The 27,090-nt window shown below is 42.1% G+C and overlaps 1 protein-coding gene across 4 annotated transcripts in view; it reads left to right on the plus strand.

Annotated features, from left to right (window-relative positions):
* Nucleotides 1-27,090, plus strand: part of Nek11 (NIMA related kinase 11) — a 212,526-nt gene that overhangs the window by 149,834 nt on the left and 35,602 nt on the right. For all 4 annotated transcript variants that reach the window (XM_051205802.1, XM_051205792.1, XM_051205809.1 and 1 more), the window contains one exon: nt 17,487-17,547. In XM_051205802.1, coding sequence (XP_051061759.1) covers nt 17,487-17,547 — 61 coding nt within the window. The remainder of the gene's footprint in view (nt 1-17,486; nt 17,548-27,090) is intronic.

The following is a 27,090-nucleotide window of genomic DNA, read 5'->3' on the forward strand; positions in this document are numbered from 1 at the left end:
AATGAAACAAAGCCAGTTCAGAAACACACATGAATAATTTTGCGAGCCCCAGAAGCTCCCTCTCTGGCCAGCTTTTATTATAATGTATGTTGTGGTGTCAGATTGCCTGTAAATAAGCCTAGGCCTTGCCATTTCTTGTACAATTACTGAACTTCACTGTGCTTCAGTGTCCTAACCTGCTCAATGGGAGAAAAATGGTTCTTTGTCACAGAAGGATAGATGAAGTGATCAGCTTAAAGTCTTTAATGTAAAAGTGAGCTGTTACAGTTGCAATATTTTAAAAAATTCTTTCTTCTTTCTCAATACAGATGATAAATATAAGGGCAGGGATTTTTCTCTCTGGGTGTGTATCTGCCACACGTTATATACCCAATTGTGATCGATTTTAAACCTGATGTTGCAAGATGCTATGACACTTTACATGCATGGCATTTTGCCCCCCACAGTCATGTTGTCTTATTCCCATTTTCAGGTGAAGAAACTGAGTCTCTAAAAGTAGCTTGTCCGCAGTGACACAGATAGGGAGAGATTGGCTTTGTGATTCCGAGTCAGAGTGGTCACAGCCTCAGGCCAAGCTTTTCTTACTCTGCAAGGCAGATTAACATTGTCTGACGGATGGAAGTGGGGGTTATGGGAGGGTAACCTGTGACAGGGACAGATAAGCACAGCTGCAGTTTAATCTAGTATTGATTTGCAATGGCTTCCCTTTCTCCAGAGGTGGTGGGGGTGACTGTGCTGGGCACCCTCCCATTCCTGTGGGACCCTTGTGTCAGCAATGTGAAAGGTGCACTTCTGAGTTCAGTGATGGTACCCCGGATGCTGTGCACTTTGTGAAGTGCATGAAGCTTGCAGCCATCTCTGGAATCGTCTCTTTTCTTCCTGGCCTTGCCCCTTGAGCCCTGAACATACTGGGGTCTGCTAGCATGGACTCTGTGTGCATAACCAGATGCAAACTGATTCCTCTCTCATATTTTGATGGAGGAAGTGCTTTCTGAAGGAAAACTGGCCATGGGCTTCATTGAGAAGTCCTCTGAGCCAAGCTTGTTGCTCTTTAGGCAGCATTGCCTCCAAAGCAGTTTAACAAAACACCGAATTACCGTTGTTTCTCTATAGTACTAAGCAAAGCATCAATAACGCCTTTATCACAAGCCATTATAGTGCTCATGGCTCCTCTGTGAAGTCTGTGGTCACCAAATTGGAACCATCCTCTTAGATCTCAGGAGAGTGGCATTTTACAGCTGTCATCACAACAGGTTCTCTATAGCAGCTGTGGGATCTGTCAGCGAGCAGTAGTCCATGTGCTCTCACAGGCATGCCTTGGTCCTGCAGGCTGGTGCATGTTGTCATTAATTCCATATGTCCCTTACTGCCTGGACTGCCATTCCCTCTCTAACACTAATAAACGGCCCAGGACACTGGCACACTAGATAGAAGATGATGACTTGACCCACAGCTCTTTCAGGAAAGACTGTTTAACCAAGCCTCTCGTTGCTGAAGATTCCCCTAAGAGGCTCCTCGGGCCTCTCGTGTTCTCTTCCTGAGACGAGGCATTGCAGAGGCCTCTCTTCCCAAGCTAATATGAACATTCTCCAGTCTTTCAGGGTTTGAAATTCTCCCAGCAAGCAGTGGCACCAGGAAAAGCAGATGTGCTGTAATACTTAGATGTGGGATGGTAAGGCCTGAGGTTCCTCTGAGGACAGTGGGGTCAGGCCGTCCTGAGGGTTGCTATCCCAAGCTTCTGCTTAGGGAGAGCCAGTGGGTTAATCAGCTGGTACTTATTATTATAGTGTATGGCTCACGTTCCTGGGATGTTCCTCTGATGGTCAGTACTTTATCCTGGGCTGGCCTGGGTGGTCTGGGAGAGATGGTAGGGCAGCGTGAGAAGTGCAAGGAAAATTCCCGTGGAGTGGGTGGGGAAATCCTCAGGTTATGGGACATCCCTGAGGGAGGAAGAAATGAAAACAGGAAAAAAAGAAGGAGGAGAGAGGAAGGGAGGCAGGGAGGGAGGGAGGGAAGCAGGGAGAGAGGGAGGCATGGATTGGTTGTACAGTTTTGGGAAAGGCTTGGCCAGGCTGGTAGACTGTACAGGACAAAGGTTGCTGTTGGTATGGTTGCAAATGTCCTGTGTTTGGTAGGAATGGGCTGGCTCTAGCACGCCTTCTGAGCCCTCATTGACTGGAAGCTCCTGATTAGAGTTCCATGTCCTTTGACCCCTCTGATGAATCCAGATCTTTCTGTGTCTGGGATGTAAGTAAGCTCACCGGGTTGGCAGGCGAATTATTTCAGTGTTGTAGTAACCTTTTGAATGGGACGTGCACCAGACTGAGATTCAGTTGGCTGGATTTTAGTAAGGGGGCTGACAAAAGTGAGGGAGAAAGGGTGGGAGAGAGGGATGCCTGAGTTAGGAGATTTTAGGCAAGTTCCCTCGGTGTCACTGAGGAAGTTAGTGCCCTGGAATGAGCCAGTCTGTGACTGGAGGCCCAGACTGCTCTGCTCCCTTGGAGTTTCCGAGAGCTTCTTGGATTGTGAATCTATGTCTGGATGAACTATTGCCGTGCAGTAGCATGTTCAAAGGCACTGACTTTCTCATGGTGTGGTCCCCCAGTGCAAGTCAGTCGTGTTGCTTGGTCTCAACAGGAAGCAATGGACGTGGTTAGTTTTTCCTTTAACACTCGGTCCCTTGAAGGATGAGACTATTGTGGTATTTCAGATTTTCAGACAAGGAACCTGAGTCACAATGGACGACAGCTAAGATACCCTGTTGCAAGTAGGCCTTTTGTTTCCACAGGCTTTCCTTTGCACAGATGTGGTCATCCCTGTTCCACCATTCAGGGTGGAGGAAATGATGGACAGAAGGGAATAGTAGAAGGGCAACCAAGTCCCATTTTACTATATAGAATTACCGAGGTCTATACAAGGCTAACCTGATGCCAGTTCTAGGAGAGATGCAGAATTGTGAAAAGTAAATAAGTTCTGACTCTTTCCTGCTAAGGGATACAAAATTATCTTCTGGTATGCTTTTTTGAATAGAAGATGCTAGAACTTTTGAGCCTCAATAAGGACACTCACTGCTTTACCTTCTTTTTTAAAAAGTCATGCCAATCATGACTTAATAAGCTACATGCACAGGAGGCAACACTTTTTATCCTTCATTGACATTAGAAGTCACCATTATTTTTAAGCGACCTGTCCTGTGATATCAGGCCATTGAGCTATTTCTTGTGCAGTAACCACACCAGTGTGTCACAGGCTATTAAGCAGCCATGCCCACAAAACTGTAATGTATTCTTCCAGCTTGGTGCGCCATTTCTGCAGGGTGACTATCCTCTATGGTCTCAGTGTTCAAAGGAGTGACTCTGATGCCCAGTTTCTACTCCTGACCTGTTCTAGCCTTGGTGCCATGGTTCTTTTCTCTTGTCCCCTGTTCCTCATCCAACGTGAAGCAAAGCTCGCTGCTTGTCACTCTGGGGTCCCCAGACCCCACTGTGAGATGCTGTTCCTAGAGCTGTGGTTTACTGGAGAAGTTAGTAAATGAGAAGGAAAGGAGATGCTGAGGACCTACAGACAGGGCCAAAATGCATGCAAACGGATAGTGGTGTGTTGACTTCAAGTCATGGTTCCAACACAGAACCTAGTTGTTGCGAGTTTAAATGAGGATTAATCTGAACTGGACTTGAGACTATTCATCTGCTATGAACAAGTGTGTTTCATATGAACTTCCTTTCTGGGATTGGAAAGATTTTCTCTTTTTGTCCCAATAACCTCCCTTAAGTTGCCGGCCTCTCTTCCCTAGACTGTTGGGCATGTGTTGGGTAAAGGGACTAAGCCATTAAAGAGCAGGCCAAGTGTCTGACAGGAGGACCTCCTTCCACACTTCTGAACCCCCAGGGATGGGGTGCAGCAGAGAGAGTCAGCCTCAGCAGCTCCTGGAAAATCTGTCACTCTGTGTCTGGGGTAGATGCCATGCCACCAGTCCATCAGCCCAGCTCTGTTAGCTTCTCCTCCTCACCCTTTACATTTCCAAACTGTGATCCAAAATGTCTCGCAAGTTCTATAGTTGTATATTATGAATGTCTTTGAAACTCTAAAGTAACCCATAAGTCCCAACTTGCAGGGACCCAGGGAATTAGCTAGAGGGGTTTAACAAAGAAGAGTAAACAAGGCATTTAGCATGAAATGTGCATGCAGTGACAGCCACACGTCAGCGGTTCTGGATTCAGAAGGCATTTAGTGTTGTGGAAGCCAGAAAGGCTGGTTTGCAGTTTGAGTTTCAAAGATGTGGCTCTGAGTACCTGTCACTACATACATTAGGGCAGAAGGCAACCTCAACAGTGAGCTAGGAGCTGTGATCTCAGCCTCCTAACGCCATGGCAGCTCCGCAGAAGTACCAACAACTCTGTCCTCTGGCTCTGAGTAGCAGCACCCTCTGCCTTCCCGTGAGTTAGGGATGGAGCAAGGGCCTAGCTGCTTGTGAGACCCAGCCCAGGTGTAAAAGGCGTAACGAATAAGCCACCATGCAGTCTAGGTCTTTGTGACTTGGGGCTATTGTGGATATGGTTTGCAGAACAGTAGACAATTGCTTAGTAATATAACTGACAGGAAGGAAAATAGTAGGTTATTAATTGTGCATCCATATACATATTACACACTCAGTGGCATCAGTGCAGGATATATGATAGAGAGCCAGCAAACACAGCCCTGCCTTGTGCACATTTCAGTTCCGTGTGTTTAAATGCTGTCTGTGATGCATTGTGCCTTGATAGGTTTTCCAGTCATCATTTCTGCCTTCCTAAAAGCCTGGTCTTGTGTACCTAGTCATATAGCCAAAACTAGAGGTCAAAGTCATATGGACCTCTCATAGACACCCTGAAATCAGCATGTCTGAAAGTGAGCTCCTTGCCCCATCCGCAGCGCCTCTTGAGTAAAATTTCACTCACCTCCTTCTTCTCACATTAAAATCCAGTTCATCAGCAAAATCTATTGGCTTTTCTTTCATAGCACATCATGTGATCACATCTTAGTGTCTCTAACCTTGTAACCAAATCCACCAGAACTTCAGCTGGAGAGTTTCACAAGAGCTCCTAGATGTCTCTCTCTCTCTCTCTCTCTCTCTCTCTCTCTCTCTCTCTCTCTCTCTCTCTCTCTCTCCCCTTTTCTCTCTCTGTCTGCACCCTTGCATCTCACTCATTCTGTACACAGGCCCCCTCTCACCCCCTCCACCCTCCATCACCTCACTGCTCACTGAGGTGCCCCATCTCTTCTCGCTGAGGGTTCCCTCACTATGCCAATACAATCACACTTGTGTCCTTGCTGTTTCTGGAGAACACCAGACACTTCTGTCTTTAGAAGCCTGTAAAGTCCTTCCCACAAGACGCACTAGTAACATTATACCCACCCGTGTTCAGGTCTTTGCTGTGTCATCTTACTGCAGAGGACTTTGCTAAATTAAATAAAATACCTGTCACTAGCTGGAGCACTCTTCTGTAAGGAGTAAGGTTTTTCCTGCCGCCGCCGGTCTTGTCCCGCCGCCGCGCCAGCCCCAATTAACACATTGAGACTCTGTATTTGATATAATGCTGTTGGCCAGTTACTTGTTTCTTATTGGCTAACTCTGTCTTAAGTATTAACCCATTTCTATGTATTTCCATGTGGTCTTATCTTACCAGACAGAGGCAGCGTCTCGTCTCCCCTGTCTCTCCATCTTGACTCCTCCTAACTACTTCCTCTTTCCTCCTTGTCTCCTAGTCCCTCCTATCTTCCTTTCCTATTGGCCAACAGTGCTTTATTCATTAACCAGTATGAGAAACATATATACAGAGTGACATCTCCCATCACTCTTCTACCTTCTTGCTTTATTTTTCTCTATAGTCTTTTGGCAACCGAGTTACCAATACTTGCTAGTTACTTTACTTAGGGTCTGTGTCCATGCTAGCAAGAAATAGAAATTAAGTATTGTAGTCACCGCACCTTTTAATGATATTTTGCCACAGAGTAAATCCCTAGTAGATTTTGGGGACTGTGTGCATGAACAAAGAAATGAATGAATACCTGTAGTGTAGATGTGCAGGCAGCCAGGAAGTCAACATACACACACATAAATGAGATAGATGAAACAGAGGAGCATAACATGGAGGGGAAATGGGTATTGGCCATTGTGCAGAGGGCTGCTGAGAAGAGTCAAGGAGAAATTTCAGAAGATGGAAATGTGCCTGCCCCTTGAAATGAGGAAAGGGATTGGGGGTGTATACCAGAGAGAGAAAGCAGCCCATGTATCAGATGCTCCAGGAGATGAGGAGGCCATAACTTGTACTACAGGGGACTCCTGAACTCTGGGAGAACTCAAGTGAGAGGCCAATTCAGTAATGAGTAACTGAAAGCCTTTGAGGTGTGTCTGAACTGAGCCTGGGTGTAGCTTAGGGTTAGAGAACATGCCTGGTGTGAGCAAGACCCTGTGTTTGAGACCCACCACTACAAAAGAGGGGGTGTGGTGGGTGAAAAGGGAAATGAAGGGAAGGGAAGGAGGGAAGGAGAGGCAGGGAAGAGGAGAGAGAGAAATCTGTAGTGACAGAAATCATGACAGTGGTACAGGGGAGCTGGAAGGATGCTAAAAGGGTTGTGAAGGGTGAGGGGTATCTTCACTTTGGTTGGCTGGTGTCTGTGTATTTTTTCAGAAGTCATTACTGCTCACTTGAGATCTGTGTGTCTTCACCTCTGCTGAGCTTGTCTCATTGAAAGCAGCTCTGATTCAGCACTGCCCTTAAGAAGGGATCTAGAACTGGGGCTGGAGCACAGCACTCACAATAGTGAGCTGCATCTGTCCTCTACTGCTTCCTGGCTGCAGTGGGCCAGACCGAATGGTACAGATGTGGGCTCTCTGGAAGACGTGTCCAGAATGGCCTTGGCTTAGTAGGAAAGAGGACTGAGGGTTGGTTTCCCCAGGTGGGATGGACTCTGAGTGGATAGGTAATAGGTAATGAAATGAGTTCCTCACAGCATGTATACCCACTGACATCAAGGACCAGCGAGTATGACAACATGCCAGGATCTCTCTCCCAAAGATGGAGCCATCATGGAGGGTATATATGTTTTTTGCATAGATCTACAGAGCTGAGCTGGCTTGGGGTTGTTCAACAGATGGAGAACATGGTGCCATGACTGGTGTCATACAGCAAAGGCATCCACACATCCCTTTGAGCAGCTTTCAGTCACTGGAATATATGACACTTCTGTTACTTTGAACATAACAGTTCTCTCTCTCTCTCTCTCTCTCTCTCTCTCTCTCTCTCTCTCTCTCTCTGTGTGTGTGTGTGTGTGTGTGTGTGTGTGTGTGTGTGTGTGTGTGTGCCTGTGTGTGTGTACAGCTATAAGCTACAAGCCTTCTCTGGATGCATATGCCTTTGGGAGTTGGCATAGCCCACCAGCCGTGAGTGTAGAGATGCTGCATGTAGACAGATGGTTGAGTGTCATTGCCTCCAGGTAAAGGATAAGTGAGCACAGTAACCCTCCAGGAGGCTCTTGAGAGCATCTAAAGATAGATACACAACCTCCAAGGGACCACTGGAGTCTGCCCAAGAAACCCTCATCCTAGACTGAATTCTTAAGGCAGCTGGATTCTCTTCGTTTATTCACTCAACTATCCCCCTTTAGTTAGCACAAGATACAATATTATGCATAATTACCATTTTACAGAAAGCAATGCCTACATCTCTCCCTTATTCATCCATATGTTTAGCATCAACAAGAAATGTATTCAATGTTTTTTAACCTAATTTTTAAAATAAAACTTAGCTTATCATTTCTGACTCTTAAGTTTTAAACTTGCTCAGCATTCTTCTTAACCACATGAGCATTAGCCAGCCTACAGTTTTCCTTTCATTAATTTAGCAAGAGGAGGAAGTCCTTTGGGGAGGATGGAAGAGGGGAAGCAGGGCATCCTAGGCTCATACACTCATCTTCCTTTATTGCTTCTTCTGCATCTTCATCCACACATAAACTGACTACATTAGGCATTCCCAGGTCCTAGGTTCTCCTATGAGTGGCTTCATATTGCTTCATTCTACAGTGGCTGTGGCAAAGTCTCCTTTCCTCCATCACTTCACCTTTTTCACTGAGGTTTAGTTATAGCTTAAATGTATCAACCATGAATGGAGTCTCCTGGGTAAACAACAGCTGCCTTGGAATGACATTTTCAGTTGCCCTTACCTATCCCATCAGTTTGAGCAGAAATCTGGGCTGGGTTCTCTTCTAGATGTTGCAGTAATGACTTTGTGCTCAGTAGTCATTTTTTGAACATTTTAACAAATGCATATTATACTCCCTGTACACCAGGCATTGGCCTATGGGCTTTATAAAAGCTACTATATCTGAGTCTTCTCGCAACCTGTTTTACAGATTGGGGAATAAAGCCATGAATGTATTAAGCAATTTGTCAAAACACAAGACTGAAAATGGCAAGGTGGGATTTAAACTCCAGAAGGCTGGCTTCAAAGTCCCTGTTCTCTCTAGTCTTGGTATCTATCATTTGTCTGAATTCCAGTTTTGTACCCATGCTCACCTTTTTCTTGTAGTTTGGAGGAAAACCAATTCATTCTATGCAGTCTGGATCTCATATTCTACCTTCCAGGGGTTCATTTATGAAAATGACAGGGTGAGATTTTTTGAGAAAGGGCTGTGGGAATGCTTGAAAAGTAATGTTCTGAAAATGTCTGCCCAAATTTAGTGCATATATTGCTGGTTACACGTAGCTAAAAGTGTCTGCTATAACCTAGAAGCTAAATAAAGTTATACATGCTAGAAGGAATGTTATATAGTAATATTACTCCATGATTGTTAGACCATTATCTCAAACCAGCATCTTGTCCATGTTCAACTGTAAATTTGATTAAAACAATGCTTGAAATATGCACAGATGGCAATATTTTGGGCTTACTGTAAACAGTGGGTTTATACCTGTAATCTCAGCACTCCAGAGGTCTGCCTGGTGAGTTGTAGGCAGCCTGCTTCAAACAAATAAGCAAAGAGCCTGAACAGAACAAAAGATGAAATGTACTATGTCGGGTAGCTGTCTAGAAACAACTACATTTGGTTTGGGGGCTGCATCTTAATTCCCATGTGTGCTTTTTGGTATCCAAATTTGAGTATTCTTGGGAATCTGGTCCATCATGCCTGTAGGAGGGCTGTATTCCAACAGTAATGCTCAGAGAAAAAATTCCTGAGTTAGATGCTGCTTCTTGCATCAATGAGACAGCTCTGTTGAAGAGGGTTTTGTGCTCTTCAGAAATCTGAGTTCTCTAATTGTTGCAATAATAAACTGACAAGGAAAAGTATTAAAACGCTTGGCCATACATGGTTTTTAAAATCCACCAAAAAGAGGTTTCAAAGAATTAGCAAGGTACTGATTTAAAGCCAGTGTTCAGGCTGAACCTTTCATTTCCAACGTGTGCAGTTTTCACAACACCACAGTGACTGACTCAGAAGACTTCAAGGGAAATGTGGTCAGTTTATGTGAGTTTTGTCACCCATTAAATTGCCACATGCCTCTAACACCACATTTTACAAAGCAAGACTTTCAAATATTTCTTGAATAGCAATGGGAACAAGGGAAGGCTATCATTTAAAATACATTATAAATTATTTAGATATTATGTAAGATATAGTATTATATGGCATATATTAATATTCAGGGTGCCAATATAGATCATATAGTTATAAGCCCCTTACTATTTATAGAAACTCTATGTATATGTGTTAAAATGTGTATATGAATATATGTACATGTACATATATATATATATATATGCATGTGTATGCACAGTGAGCATATTTGTGTATGTGAGTATAGGTACACTTGTTCCACAGTGTCAATATAGAGGTCAGGGGTAACCCTGGGGATTGGTCCTTGCCTTCCACCTCTTCTGAGACAGGACCTCTCTTTTAGTTGTTTGCTGCTGTGCATGGAAGGCAAGCTGGCCCGCAAGTGTCCAGGCATTCTCCTATCTCTGCATTCCATCTCACTGTTGAAGTGCTGGGATTGTAGACACACTCCTGTGTCCAGCCTTACATGGATTCTGTGAGTTTGAAATCAGGTTCTCATACTTATGTGGCAAAATCTTTACCCAGTTAACCATCTCCTCAACCCCAAGCGCGTACTCCTGTGCACACAATGTGTCAAACACCACATATATATGCCACCACCACCCCAGCACACTATTTTAAAAGTAATGCTTAGCAAAGGAGTGGAATCTTGTTCTTGTAGACACAAGAGATGGTGAAATACTACCCAAGTCTTGATCATTAAAAACATTTGTTAGGGTCCATATTAGATTCCCTGTTGATGTAACTATGAATTGTTAAATACACCAAAATTATACTTAATAAAGAAGAAAAGAAATATCTAAATGTTAATTTTATGTGTCAACTTGACTGAACCACAGAGTCCTCAGATAGTTGGTCAAATATTAGTGTGGGTGTTTCTAAAGAGGTATTTTGGATAAGATTAACATTTAATTGAGCAGTCTGAATAATCCTGTTGCCCTCTCTACTTATGGGTGGACCTTAAACAATTAGCTGAAAGCTTTCCCTCACGTAACAAAGAATATGTTTTGCCTTTAAATTAGATTTTTTTTCTGCCTTTATGCCTGAAGTTTCTGCTGAAACTTCACAATGATTTCCTATGTCTCTAATTTTGCAGACTCATCTTACAGATCCTGCAACTCACCATAATCACATAAAATTCTCCCTCTCTCTCTCATACAGCCTAATAACTTGTAGAACTTATAGAAACAAGTCTGCTGATTTCAACTGGGAATTCTACAAAATAAAAGCTAAGCTGTGTTAGTATATTTGTCCATCAGATAACTTCTTAATATCCCAGGAGTTTTACATGGTTGTCTAAGTCCCTAGACAGTGAGATTTGGGAAATGTTAAGTGAATTTGATCTTTCCTTTCTAGAAGAAAGCAGTCTTGGAATTTCCAATATGTGTGTGAGCATCATTCATCTCCCAGATATAATATGTAGTGTATACAGGACATCCTCACACATCTTTTTTTAAAAAAAAATCCCTTAGACATATTCTTTTTTGGGTATCTTGGTAAATTCTGGCTCATGTTGTTCATCAGGAAGTAGCAGTTGGGTAAGTTTTACAGATTGAGTTGATGATAATTAGTTTTTATTTGAGGCCATGGTGAAACCCATGGCTGGCATATCAATGGGCCCAGTTCTGAAGGGTCACAGGGTCTAAGGAAATAACCTCGGTGCTACTAGAATTGCACCCCAAGGCAGGGAATTTTAAGGCCAAAGAGCACAAGTTTCTTGAAGCAAGAAAGTGTATTTGCTACTCAAATACTTCACAGAAGATTTGATCTGCCCCCTGCAGTTGTGTGGTCCATGGTCACTATAGCCCACAGTAGCCCACTATAGCCCACAGACGTAAAGATGTCATGTTTCTTCACAAGACTGTTTTCCAAGACAATTCCATAAACAGATATGATGTAACATGGTCACCTCAAATGGACCTTACTTTGATAGAACTGTTGTCATAAACTATGTGGGAAATCCTGTTCTGCCTGTAGAGACATGTCTTTTTTTCCAAAGCTGGCCCTCATTTGTTGAGGTTTACACATGAGCTTTAAGTCTCCATGGCTACAATGGGTTATAGTGACCATGGACCACATAGCTTTAGAGGGGAGAGCAAACCTGTGGAGAATATGAACAGCAGATATAGAAAATCTGTTCATTTGATTTTGAATTTGAATGTGCAGGGCAGTTTTCATAACTGAGCCTTCTTGTTGGGGGGGTGCATTTCTTCATGCCTTGAAGGTTCTTCCTGTTTCTGGAGAGGTCAATGCTCTGGAAATGGGGACTTGAACATATAAATTCATTTTAAAAGGAGTCACTTTTACCATTTCCAGAGCATTAGAAAATCTATCTTCCATGCACTTGACTCACATGATTAAAGGTGAATGGCAGTATAATTTGTCATCCATTGAGATACAGTCGTTCTCTCAGGACACTTAAATTCACCAAAATTCAATGAATTGTGAAATAATAAGGAACTGTGAACATCTTTGTCAACAGCCAACCTCCTCATTGCATAATCCTAACAGATGTTTTCTGTGCCCATGACTCTGTTTGTGTGCCCACAGGGGACAGGACAGCAGGAGACACCCACAGGAAGCCTTAGCATTCACTTCCATGTACTTCTCCCAGAACCAGTTATGTTTAGATATGTGATAATTTCTGGAATCACAGGAACAAGCTCTTTGCCTTTCCTTAATTTTTATTTATTAGAAAAATGTAGGTGCAGATTTTGTTAATTGTCTATTTTTGAAAATAGAGAAAGTTTAAATTAACTATAGAAAGTACACTTGGGGGGCTGGAGAGATGGCTCAGAGGTTAAGAGCACTGGTTACTCTTCCAAAGGTCCTGAGTTCAATTCCCAGCAACCACATGGTGGCTCACAGCCATCTGTAATCGGGTCTGGTGCCCTCTTCTGGTGATGAAGCAGACATGTAAGCAGAGCATTGTAAACACAATAAATAAATCTTTAAAAAAGAAAGAAAGAAAGAAAGTACACTTGGAAGGACTGTTTCCTTCTTTCTACTGAAGAAAGTCCTTAAAAACTGAAATAAAGATGCTGAAGTATAACTCTTCACAGTTGATGGCTTCTAGCAGATATGGAGTGGGGATGGTAAAGACTCGGTTTTCTTTAAGGGTTAGACACTGGGAGTTTGACCATGCTCCACTGAGTGTTTGGGTAACACAAATTGGACTTAGTGTAGTTTTCTTTAGTGGGGGATACAAGAGTGGGAGGGTAGACCTGGAAGGAATAGTAAGCAAATGTGACCAGGGTGCATTGTACCAAATTTCCAAGTAATTAATAAAAGTATTATGTTGGGGAAAAAAACAAGTGCAATTGGCATCTATTGCAAGACTTTTCTCCTTGAAGGAGACTAGGCAGTGTCTGCCCCCTCCCTTCCAAAGCCCCAATGGCAAACCAAAGTTCAGTTCCACCAAAGCTACTCCTAGGGAACCAATAAGTTTATTGGGTTTACTTACAGAGCATGGGTGAGAGATCATTTGGGGCAGGAGCATGGGTATCTCTAAAGCAGCCACACTCAAGGTAGACACTGAGCAGAGGTAATGACTTCCTCATGGAGTCCATTTCCCCTAGTCATCCCCAGCCTATATACTCCTGTGCCACCTCAACACCCCAAAACTACATTCAGTTAGGGGAGAATTGCATACAGTTGGTTGGGAGGAGTGGTTGGTATCATTAATTTTTTGTCAAGTTGACACAAACTAGAATATTTGGAAAGAGGGGAACTTTATTGAGGGAGTACCCTTACCAGACTGCCTATAGTCAAGTCTGTCATTTATTTATTGATTTATTTATTATTAATGATTGATGTGGGAAGGCCCAGCTCACTTTGGGCAATGATTCCCTTAGGAAAGTGGTCCAGGGTATATAATAAGGCAGGCTGAGCAGGCCATGGGGAGCAAGCCAATGAGCAGAGTTCTTCAGTGGCTCTACTTCAGATTCTGCCTCTAGGTTCCTGCCTAGCTTCAGTGATGGACTTTAAATTGTAAGACTGAAATGAACCCTTTGCTCCCTAAGTTGCTTTTGGTCATGGTGTTTGTAGCAGCCACAGGAACCTGACTGGGACAGTTAGATCACTCTAGTGAGAATCTCCTGACCCTCCTGAACCTGTTGAGGAAGTGTCAACAGTAAAGAAACCCAACTGTCATGCTTTGCCGAGCAGGTACAGACCAACTCAGGAAGATGTGGTTGTTTGGCTTGAAGGATGGTGCTGTGTTTTTACTGATCCTCAAATTATTGAGGTTTGGCCAGCAGGGGTAAAAACAACTGTATATGTCAAAATATAGATAGATAGGTAGATCAATTATTTGAATGATTGGTTGGTTAACTGACTGAGTAATAGACCTCAACCAGGGCAGATTTTGTCCCCTATGGAGGAAGTTTGGCAGCGTTTCCTGCTATTCTGGGTCTTCACAACTTAGGTGGGGGCGGTATTATGATAAAGTTTTTCTGACATTTCTTGGTTTGAGGCCACAGGTGCTACTGAACATCATACAGTGTATTAGAATTATCTGGTCCAAAATATCAATATTACTAAGCTTGAGAAATGTCTGTGAACCCATAGATGATAAAGTACACATAAGACCATACTGACACTGGGATGAAGGATGCATGGGTGTTGAGACTTTGAAACTCTTCTATAAATCTGAAATACAATCTATGGCTGCTGAGAGGAGGAAGTCAGTCTTCTCCAGGGATGGGCTCCCTGTTAGGTTACCTAATCCCAACTGATAAGTCCTAAACACATGTACATCACAGCCACATTAAATGGGTTCAATATATTGCTACCCAGCAACCGAAGACTTTGAATGGCAGTGAACCCTACCTGGAGATAGATGTTGACCCATGGAGTCGATGTCATTCACTTCTTTGTGCATTACAGAAGCAGGAAGAAAAGTGTATCTATGTTCAGTTGGTAGTTTTCATGAGCCAGAGGTTGTGATAAGTTTTAGGGATTTTAAAAATTAAAACACTTGGTCAGTTAACCTCAGTTGTTTGGTATGTCAATGATTCTTTTCTGTGTAAACTAGCAACACCAAAAATTAGTGGATTAAAACAATGACTTAGCATTTCTCAAGGTGTGTGTGTGTGTGTGTGTGTGTGTGTGTGTGCATGTTCTTGTGGAAGCCAGATGTTGATATTGAGTTTCTTCCTTAAAGTTTCCACCTTTTTTTTTTTTTTTTTTTTTTTTTTTTTGAGACAGAGTCTCTCTCTGCACCTGGAGCTCACCAGTTCAGCTAGATGAGATGGATGGACAGCAGCTCAGGCATCCCTTTGTTTCTGCCTCCCTAGTGCTGAGATTACTGGTGCACACTGCTACACCCGGCTTTTCTATATGGCTGCTGAGGCTCCAAGTTCAGGTCTTTTACATTGCAAGCACTTTCCCACTGAGCTATCTCCCTGATGGGAGATGTCATTCTGTAAATGTGTTTCTCTTATTGGTTAATGAATAAATCCCTGTTGGCCAATAGGAAAGGAAGATAGGCGGGACTAGGAGACAAGGAGGATTCAGGGAGAGGTAGGAAGAGATTCACAATGTAGAGACTTGAAAGAACAGAGGTCCCGACCCTCTCTCTGGTAAGATAAGACCACGTGGAAATACTTAGACTGATAGAGATGGGTTAATATTTAAGACTGAGCTGGCCAATAAGAAATGCTAGTAACAGGCCAACAGCTTTATATCTAATACAGCATCTCTGTGTGTTATTTGGGGCTGGCACAGCTGTGGGACCAGGCTGGTGGGAAAACTACTCATGACATCTCCCCAGATTGATTTTGTGTACCTTCTGTGCTCGTTGAATAGTTCTTCTACTCCATGTGCTGTTCAGTCGCCCACATTGTTGTAAGCTGGGAGCTTAGCTGGTCCAGGAGAGTATGAATCACAATTCTTGCTGTTGGTTACAGTTATTGGCTGGGGTCATTGTATCATGCTCTGGAACCTCTGGCCATGCAATCTCTCCAACAGGAGAGCCTGGTTGCTGGCTCCCTATGGAGTAATAAATCAAGGCAGTACGGTTTGTTATGTGCTATTGGGAAAAGCAAACTATGGAGTCAATTCAGATCCAGAGACAGGTGAACAGACTCCACCTGTTTATGGGAGGAATGGGGTGGGAACACCAGAAGGGAAGGGACTGTGGTAGCAGTATTTGTAAATGGCCTATCCCCCTCACTGTCCATCTTCAGTCAGAAGAACAGGGGCTTCAAGCTGCGAGGCTCCTTGACTGTTAGCTAATTCAGGCTGTGGTCTGCATGTTTGGGTCTCCCTCAGACAGAATCACCAAGGACATGGTTTGAGATATTAGCCTTAGGGGTTGATTACGTCATGAAGCCCTGATAAATGGACTTTGATCTTATGAAGTAAACCCAAAAATGTTCTATCCCTGAACACTCAAGGTATAATCTATGAACCAGAAATTGGGAGCACTCTAGCAATCAAATACACCAGTGCCATGATCTTTAATTTCTTGGCCTACACACACACACACATACACACACACACACTATCACAAATGGTCCAGCACCCACATTACAGCTACAACAATATGTAACTCTAGTCTTGGGATCCACTGGCTTCAGGCACCAGGCACACATGTGCAGGCAAAACACTCATACATATTTAACACAAACAAGCTAAGCACTGGGAAGTTAAGCTACTGACCAGTGCACCCAGTAGAGGAGCCAGGCTTAGAACCTGAACTGCCTTGGTTGGTGTCATCAGATGACATACATCATACACAGATAGTGCCCCCTCTAGTGGAGGATGCCTCTCTGGAGAGTCTATGACACAAGGTTGGCACAGAAGGAAGAGTCTGTTGCCTTCTTTGGTTCTGTCTGCTAACTCCCTCCCTATTCCTGGGCTAGTCACCAAGAATTTTTATTTGGTATGTTTGGTATTTGACCACATTGACCAGCACTAACCTGGCAAGCCCTCCTTATCACTGTCTCTTCTATGTATTCTGAGCATGATATGATGCTCAGTTTTACAATATGCATGAGAAACAGCTGCCCCCACTTCAGAGAATGTTAAAAAATGAAGTCCAACATGCTTATGGAATGTGTTAGAGTAGCCCGCCATATTCTTGTGGCTTCTCCTAAGACCCTCAAACAGTTGCTGCAATGGGAAATGTTAGTTTGACTTGAAATGCAGTAAATGATAAATACCCCTCAATGTAGCCATGAACCCGAAAATAATTAAGAGGTTCCATTTTCCCACATTATTAGGATGCTATTTTGGATTACTTGCACCTGCTGGGTGGAGAAGAGATATTTATTTTGCATCAAAGAATGTATTTGCTATCTAGTATAGTTCTGAAATTTCCCCAACTCCCATGGGAAATAGCTGGCTTTCCTTGAGGACTGAGGTAAATGATGAGGATAATTATTTGATTTGTAACTTCTTGAAGGTCACAGATTTCCAAAGATGTAGAAAAAACCTTCCATTCATTCCTGCTGGACTATGGGTTAATAAAATATTGGTTTTTATTATTATAGCACTTAGTATATTTAAAAATTAAAATCATACTTTATTTCTAAGGAGAATTTGGAAAGCACAAAACAAAAGATGAAATCAGAGCTTTCAGGTACTTGTCTTTTGGTTGAAACCACTTGTAAGGTTTGGCCTGGGTTCAGTGCAGAGCACTTTCCCCGCACCCTCAAAACCAAACACTAAAGCCCACTATTGACAGTGTTAACATCCACCCTTCCCATCCGAAAGAATGATCAGGCAATCTGTAGATTGGAATGCATACATTTACACAATTTTGTGTGTGAGTGTAATATATTTTCTTTAAAAAATAAAGCAACTTTGCAAATGATTTTATGTATGTGCTGTGTCTAAATGTCGTATAAACATGTTTCTGTCACTAAACATTCTACTTGCATTGACAGGACAGTGATATTGAAGCCTTGGTTGGGTGTTTGGAAAATGTCCTGGGTTGTACCTCTCTAGGTAAGTCAGCTTCTTCAAATTCCAAACTCTAGTTATCTTTTTGTTTCTACTAGAATAGCCAAGAAGTAGAAAGCTTTGCAGGAACCTCACAGATGCTCTGGTCCACATTCTGCATTTTACAGAGGAGGAGGCTGAGGCTGAGGCTAATAGAGATGGAAAGGTCTGGCATAACAGCTAGGACACTCAAGGCAGAAACCTTTATTATTGTTACAAGCGACTTCCAGTCTCCAAGGATGAAGAAAATGATGCTTCGTAGTCCTTTCTGATCAAAGTGGTAGTTGGGGGCTGGGTGTTGTTGGCACACACCTTTAATCCCAGCACATAGGAGGCAGAGGTAGGCAAATCTCTGTGAGTTTGAGGCCAGCCTGGTCTACAGAGCGAGTTCCAGGACAGGCTCCAAGACAATACAGAGAAAACCTGTCTCGAAAAACCAATAATAATAATAATAATAACAATAATAATAATAATAAAGGTAGCCAGGCAGTGAACAAATAGGCTTAAAGTCCCTGGAAAAGGAATCTCCCTGTCCAGTGGGTCCTACCAAAACAAATTACTCTCAGTGAAGCTGAAAGGCCTGCCACTCTGAAGGTCAGTCAGTTCTTGGAAGAGATTTGGTCTGAAAAACAAAGCTGAAATGTCTTTGCATTGTCAGTCTCTATAAATGGGATTTCTGTGCTTCAATGATAAAGCCCTATTTTTTTTTTTTTTTGCTTCTTCATTTTTTTAATCCAAAAAGCCCAGCTGTGATAACTTTCAGCATTCCACAATAGATTTTTTCACACAAGAGTTCTTAAAGATCCTAGATGAAAACGACTGAGGTTTTTTTCTTTCAAATTTTGAGTGAATGTTTTAGGAATTTTAATTATAAAAACAAAAGCAATATAGTCAAAGGAGACGGCAAGAATATAGAGATCATCAATGGCATTTTTCTGTAGGGAAACAGTCACTACTCTTTGTTAGGAGTTTTCACCAATCCTTCCTCACCCACACCCTGCTCTAAGGATTGGTTGACAATGTGAATAAAGAACAATGGACATTAAGTGACAAACGCTCTGGATTCAGGGACACAAAAGACATGCATCATTTACCCACATCACAGATGTGATGAAAACAGAAGGAAGCTCAATGTTGAATAATAAAAACCCCAAACACCACTTCACTTACCTACTTCATCCATGCTGATGGGTCTATTCAGAGGACATCACCCAGGGCATTTACCAGACTAAGATTCTTATGAATGTGGATATCCTCCCAACAAAATGGCAAAGACCAGACCTGCCAGTTGATAATACCAAATTTACAGAAAGGGCTCAACTTGGCTTGTAATGTTTAACACGTAGATTTGAACAGATAGCCAGATGGAACATGTATCTCCCTTATATCACACATGTGTAATGTTCCTCATGTCTAACCAAACAGAGAAAGATCAAGATAGAAATAAGTAAAAGCCACAGAAAACACATTATAAGGAAGAAAGGAAAATTATCCTATCACTAAATTCTTAAAATATGTTAGAGAATCTTACAGAAACAAATGAAAAGGAATATCCATAAAATAATACAAAGTCATGAAAATTAAAATAAAAAAGCATGATGGAAAATTCACTAGAATTAAGAATAATTTCCAGAGTGAAACAAGCAATAAGAAAAAAAAATCAATCAAAGTGATTTAGAATTTAATTAAAGAAATTTCAGGATGAACAGAAAAGAAGAAATTGATAGGTCTAGAGAGAATAAGACAGAACATGTATAAAATATCAGGAAAAATAATGTTTTCTTAGTTTCTCAATAATACGAGGGGCTAGAAGATAATAAAATTTGAACCTAGATTTTTTCCATATCTTCTCAACCATGAATCAAGTACCGATCTAAAAAAAGAAAAAACTATCCAAACCAATACCATCAAGCAAGAGAGAGGAAATTGAGCCACTTTCAAACATACAACTTCAGAAAGTATGTCTCAAAAACACCTGTGTCTCATGACTTCTCTTAGGAAGTTCTTAGAAGTCATGCTGTATGAAAACGTGGCAGTTGATCAAGAAGGAGTGAGACAGGGGCTACACGTGATGCGGATAAACACAGAAGATGACAAGGGCTTCAGGATGTGATAGTAAAGGAAGGTCTCTGAATGGCAACGGGGCAACAGGCCTGGAGAACAATCCATTCAAACTTGGCTGGGCCAGGGGACTTCAAGGATGAATGGGGTATGCCAAAGAGATGTGGAACTAATGATAACCCACTGAATCCAGCTATTGTGAGAGTTTGGAGAAGGATTAGAGTTTCTTTGAAAAGTTTAGGGATGGATTAGAGAGAAACAACCAGAAAGGAAAAAAAAAAAAAAAAAAAAAAGCAATGTAAAAATACCCAGGCAATTATCAACTCCTGGAAAAACAAACAAAAGCTCAGAAAGGAAATGTAGCCTACATACATTGTGTGTATGGCATTTGTTTGGTCATAATGATTTAAAGATCTGATTATTTGTAGTGTAACTATATTGGCAAGGTAGAGGAAAGAGAGAGAAAAGAGAAGGGAGGAGCAAGAGAGTGGAACAGGGAGAGAGATGGACAGAGACAGGAACAACAAAACAAAATTCAAATTCCCCAAGAAGGTCATAGATAGTGTAAAAATATGAAACTAAAATAGAGTTGTATACACATGTGATACAGAAAAAGAGCAAGTAATAAAAAAAAATTAGCAAAAATGTTGAATGTAGTTGATTTGGAGAAGTGGAACAGTTAGGAAATGTATTTTCTTTAAATTGTTGATTTTTTACTTTAAAAAGTACTGTGTAAATGATTTTATATAAGTTAACTTTTATTTTTTAATTATTTTATGTGTATGGATATTTGGCCTACATGTATGTCTGTGTACTGTGTGTGCCTGGTGTCCACCGAGGCCAGAAGGGGTGTCAGATCACCCAGAGCTAGAGTTAGGGATAGTGTGAGCAGCCATGTGTGGGTGCTGGGAATCAAACCCTGGTCCTCTGCAAGAGCAGCCAGTGCTCTAAACCATGGAGGGACATAGGAATAAGCTTGAGCCTGCAGGTATCCCATTGATACACTGATTACATTTCTTTTGACTATACACCCAGATGTGAAATAGCTGGACCATAACCATTTTTAGTTTTTTGAAGTACTTTCTTACTATTCCCCATAACAGCTATAGTAATTTACATAAACACATACAATTAAAATCATCATCAGTTGGAAAGTAGAGATAAATTCTGTTTCTTTCCTCTAGTGAACTTACTCTTAAGCCTGGAGTAAGACATTTGGACACCTTGATTGTGAAGATTAATGTAAGCTTAGATGTGTTTGTTTGTTTGTTTGTTTGTGAAAGGGTCTGTCTGTGTAGTCCTGGTTTTCCTGGAACTTGCTATGTAGAGCAGGCAAGCCTGGAACTCACAGGGATCACCTAAACTTCTTGTTTAGGCTAGATTGCTAAAGAAAAGCTGCATACACTATGAAGTTCTAATAGCCCTTTTCCAGGTTCTCCAATTACAAGACTGAACAAGGGCATCAAGGTTGGATGACCCTGCATTAGGTGTTCCTGCCCTGGCACCTGCAGAGAATGCTTATAAAGCATTTAAGGGTTGGCCACAAACAGACTGATAAACTGCTTGCTACCTAAAATTACTTCTCATCACAGGCAACTTCCTTGTGTATCTATGCATGTGTGTTTGGTTATGGTGTGTCTCTGCTGTTGTGATACAACACTGACTAAAACAACCTGGGGGGAAAATGGCTTACTTGTATTACAGGTCCTGATTATAGTCTACCATTGAGGGAAGCCGAGCAGGAAATAAAGCAGGAGCAGGCAGGAACCATGGAGAAAAGCTATTTATTGGCTAGCTTTCATGTTCATGGTCATCTGGCTTTCTCTTTTTTAATAAATAAGTAATTAAAATATAATTACATGATTTCCCCTCTTTCCTTCCTCCTTCCAATACCTCTTTACCCACTCCCACTCTCCCTCAAAGGCATGGCCTTTTTTTCTTCAGTCAGCCACATACAAGTACAAACGTATAAATATGCAAATATAATCCGCTGAGTCTGCTGAGTGTTGCTTGAATGTATATGGTTTTAAGTCAGACCACTTGGTATTGGATAACTAATTAGGGGGTGCAGTGAAATAAGACCCTTCCATGTTATCATATCTATTGGCATTGTCATTGTTCAGGTCTTATTTAGGCAAATAAATACAGGTATCATAGATGTAGTTTCCCTGTCTTTATGAGCCATTCTTGACTTTCTAGTCCTCTGGCCTTACAATCTTTGCCCCAGGACCATCTGCCCCAGGAGGCACTGCCCAGAGTGAACTGAACTCTCCCACATCAATCAACCTTCAACAATGCCACACAGACATGCCTGCAAGCCAGTCTGACATAGGCTTTTGCTCAATTGGGTTTCCTTTTTCCCGGGTGTGCCAAGCTGACAGTGGAGATTATCCATCACAGTGTATGTATGTGTGGTATATGCATAGACATGTGTGTGAGGTCAGAGGAGCCTTGGGCTATCCTCCTCTGTCCTATTCCTTTGAGCCAGGGTCTCTCACTAAATCTCGATCTGGGCTGGCAAACAGTGAGCCCTCAACAATTCTCCCATCTCTTACCCCAATAGCTATGGGGTTACAGGCATGTGTTCATGTGGGGGCTTACACAGTAAGCACTCGTGTGCACTGAGGAATTTCTCTACCCCACACCTAGAAACTAATGACACCTTAGTCTGTTGATCATTGGATATTACTCATAAGGGAAGGGGCTTTGAGTTATAGCTACAGGTACGTAGATGATGGGAACATGTGCTTCTAAAACAACCAGTCCATGGAGGAAGCTCACAGGATGACCCTCATTAAATATAAGAAACTGGCTACTTTCAGGACTTTGAGCACTTCTCTGTTGCCATAGAAACAAGGAAAGCAGTCTCTTCTTTGGCCTTGTAGTGGGTGTGAACCCAAGATTGCTCAGGTTGTTATTTGTTTTGCTCTGACTACTACAGCTTGTTTTCTATAATAATAGGGTATGTTAGTCACTGTGGCCACTGAGACATATCAGAATGTCACTAGAACCGAGATAATTTAAATTTAGATAATTTAAATTTGTCACAAAAACAAAACAAAACAAAAAAAAACAAAACAAAATCATGAAACTTCTCATATGGACATCAGCCCATGTGTTTTGGAAGTACCCAGGTGCCCAGTGAGTGTGTTAGGACATTAAGTATCTTTCACAAACCCCCTAAGAACATCTCTTTGCCATCTACAAGAAAGAATGACAGTGATGTCCTCTGGGGGTTACTTGGCAAGTTGTTAAAGCACAGCCCTGAAAGTCTGGAAGGTGCTACTTTGCATTGTAGCCCTCACTTTTTCTGTGACTCAGAGCAGGGTTAACAGATTTCCCCTTTCTGTATCACTGGCGGCTGGCTTGGTAAGGGAGTTCATGTTTGTGTTAACTGGAGCTTCGTTTTGACAGTGTTCCATACTGGAGCATGCATTCAAATCATTTTGAGTCTGGTGTATAGCCATGGACTCGTTTTCCAAACATCTCTTCATGTAATATACAGAAGTCTTCCTTGGAATCTGCATTGAATTTCTGCTTTGTCTAACAGTTTCAAGGATTGTATAAAGCACTAAATTTGGAACAGTATAAACCTTATAACATACCAGAGAGCACACAGTAGGTCCTTCAGACATGGAAGACAAATTTTGTCCCAAAGGTCCCATTGTCCTCAGTTTTTTCCATGGGGAAAGGAAAGAAAGTTTCATCTGTAACCTGGGGATTGAGTGATTCTGGGTGGGATTAGGAAAGAGAAAGGGAAAGAGAAAGAGAAATTGAGTCATGACTCAGGCATAGGCCGTGGCCATTTTCCCAAGTGCAATTACTTTTAAAACACAAAACTTCCACAGTTGGGCTGGTTGTGCTACAAATGCCCGTGAACTCCATTACAATAACTGTGAATCCGCAGAATAATGGAGGAAGCATAGTTCCTATCTGGATGGCTCAGGGATGGGGGACAGGCAGCCTTTGTCATGCCATCAGAGAACAGTCCTTTTGACGATTCTTGCCAGAATCATCAAGCCTGTGATGATGGGCATTCTAGGTAGATAGTTTTTATTCTTTAAAGAATGTATTGATTGCTATTGTATGGGTGGGCACATGCCACAGAGTACATGAGGAGGACTGAGAATAATTCAGCAGACAGCCCCCCCTTTACATGGGTTCTGAGGATCAAACTCACAGCACCCCCTCTTGAGTGGCACCTTCACCCTTTGAGCCTTCCTGCTGAATGAGCTTCATTTATTCTCTGAAGAAATAATGTCTTCCATCCCTAAGCCACAGAGAGGGAATAACATAAAGCCAAAAATGTCAAACATTTGCTGCAGTAAAGACTTTTGTGGCTGCCATTAGAGAACTTAAACATCAAAGAATTCAGGCAGGAAGACTCAGAGATCCCTTGGCATGTTTTGTGGCAGCTTGGCCTCCTCTGACTTCTGCAGAAACTAAGGGCTATGCGGTGTTAGGTAGTTTCTCCTTTACCTTCCACCCTCTGACTGTAGAGGGAGCAGGTGCTTCGTACAGTGACCACAGATTGACTTACAGTGAAGTGAGTGTCCATTCTGTGTTCTCACTCACCTACAGTGGCAGGGGTATGCCCAGTATGGAGTGCCTGCCAACAGAGCCCTGGTCTGCCCTGCTACGTGAGGCTGAGATTGGGCTTCCACAGCATCCACCTTAGGAGAGGAGGCGGGAGTGCAGATTGTCTGGCATCAGCCTCAGCCCCAGAGGTGGTCCAGTAATGTGCTGGGATGTCACAGGACCGTGGCAGTTACTGACTCAGTCAGCAGGTTAACCTGGCCATTTGAGCTTTGGAGGCTGCTGGCTCTCGGGGGGAGAATAGGAAGCTCTTCTTTCTGATAGTAATGATTCAGACCAATTGCTTTTTTTCTGGAGACCACTTGTGGTTCAGTCAGTAAAGCAGATGTATCCGGTTATTTAAAAGTACTATGAGTTAGGGTCTTCTAGAAGAATGGGACAAACAGAAAATACATACATACACACATACATGCACACATACATATGTACATACAATACATAACTTTATTGGATTGATTTACATGATTAGAGGCTGGATAGTCGAATGATGGCTGTCTACTGAGAAAACAGTAGTTTCTCATTCCAAAAAACCAGAAGCCTCAGAATAAGGGATGTGGGGTGATAATGTAGCACCAGTCTGAAGTGAAGGCCTGCAAGCACCCTGGAGATTGTTGGTATGCATCTGTATGGAAAGGCTAGAGAAGCTGGGGTCTGTGCTTGTGATAGTAGCAACAGCTGAACTCTTCTCATTCAGGAAGAGTGGAGCTTGTATGTGCTGACTGATACACTTTTCCGTTAATTCTACCCAGTGGGTTCCCAGCTGTTGGATGATGCTATTCAACCTAGATGTCCTTGTTCTCTCACTTACTGGTCCTTTCTGGAAGTGTGCTTACTGATACTCTTAGTGTCTCTGGATTCAGTCAAATTGACTATTTAGATTAACCACCACAGTGTTAAATTGTTAAGCGTGAAAAGTTAGAAATGTGCATAAAGCTATTCTCAACTAAAAATCACTTAATTTTGAAACATGTTTGAACTATTTGCTGGCACTGAATCATTCTAGGATACATATGGGAACATTGGATGTGTCTGATGTCTATGTTGTTAGGGAGCTTCCAGATGGGTACATAGGTTGCCATGTACAGGCAAGATAGAACGAACACACTGTGAGAAGGGTCATGGAATGTACCAGTGTGATTCTCATGCTGCTGAGAGCATCAGCCCCATTAGATAGTCAGAGAGGTTCTGACTCAGAGGGAGGAGCCCAGGAGACTATGTTCTTAAATAGTCCTAATGATTCTGGCCCAGGGATCAGCTTCAGGGACCACCAGGATTCAAACCAGAGACAATTATGCTATTGTTGCTAGCCAAGAACTTCAAAAACACGTAATATTAGATACATTTTTTTTGGTAAATTGAACAAAGTTTTAATAAAAGTGCTTCCCATTCAAATTTTAATATTCACAGCCTAGAAAAACATTTTTCTTTCCACATATACATTATACTAACTTGAAAGAATTAAATATTCTGACCTAGAAAAACCTTTGTTTAAAAACTTGTCTTAAATTTATCTCAGACTCATGTGCAAAACTAAACACACAAAAGTACACTTAGCACAGAGTTACATAGAATAGTGGAGAACTGGGATCACAATAAATACTTAGCAACTGTGGCTAATACACCTTCAACAAAAGGTCTATGCAGAATGATATTATAACTGCATACTCATTGGTAAGAAATGAGGCATTCAAATAGTGACATATGCAAAACCACATTTGATGCAAGCACATGCATGTGCATGTGTACACCCTAGAAATAGTGTAGCATAGTGTTATTTTCTCCCTGGATTCTTGCCTTCTGTGTGTTTTCCAACTTGTCTTCGGTGAACATAGATGACTTGAGTGATTCTTTCCAACTGAAAGAGAGATAATGACATGAGTTTTGTGTTAGTCTTCAAACTAATCTAAGCCAATGCTCCAGAAAAGCAGGGTTTGTTTTCAAAGTTAAGTGTCCCCACACTGGCAGAATAGAACCCTGAATTCTCACACATTAGCTGTTATCTGAGGGAGAAGCTATAGTCTGGCTTCCTCATCTCTCCCTGACTGGTACCCACATTTGATTACAAGACATTAGTCCAAAGCCACAGATTTTCTTTTAGAAGTCAGTTCTAGTACATTCAAGAGGAAAGAAAAATTTCCAAAGCCCTAACTAGTGCTGCTTTCCTTTTCCATTTTCTCTAAGATGCAGTTGGAAATTTATAGTGGGAAACATCCATGTAAAAACTAGACAGTTTATGCATTTTCTGTCTTCTGTTATTTACCATTGCCCCTGTGAGATAACAGGCAAGTTTACTTTTCCAAGCTGACCCACTTTTCCACCAACAACTTGATGTTGGTATAGATACTGGGGTGCTGTTTGCTTTTGAGAAGGTGCCCAGTGGTGGAGCCCTAGGGATGAGGGAAGGGGGTGTAAGTTTTTCTTTGGCCTTTACCAACAATAATGCACACACATGTACACACAAAGAGAGACTTTTGTTTAATTTTTGTCACAATCCTAACAGGTAGTTTTATTTGCTTAGATGAGGAAACCATGTCACAGAGTCAGGACTCAAACCCCAGCCCTCTGACCCCACTCACACTCATCTGTTGGGTCCCAGCTCCCTCCTAGTAGAAGGCACTGAAGATTGCTGTCACCTAGATCACGTTTTACCCCTTCCCTCTTGTTGTCCTTTCTCCCCCAGACTCCTAATGTGTCTTGGCTTTGACACAGTTGCTTTACCAGGGCTACCACTGACTTCCTCATTTGGTGGCTTCTATTCTGGGTCAACACACAGAATTCTCTGAAAGAGCTGGAATGGATACAGGCTGGTAGGAATGATGTAATCATCTCTGTTATTGCTTTTAATCTCAAGACAGCGTCTTCATTCCCTAAACCCCCACCTCCTTCAACTCA

The sequence above is a fragment of the Phodopus roborovskii genome, unplaced genomic scaffold (assembly GCF_943737965.1).
Source record: "Phodopus roborovskii unplaced genomic scaffold, PHOROB, whole genome shotgun sequence".
Lineage (NCBI taxonomy): Eukaryota > Metazoa > Chordata > Mammalia > Rodentia > Cricetidae > Phodopus > Phodopus roborovskii.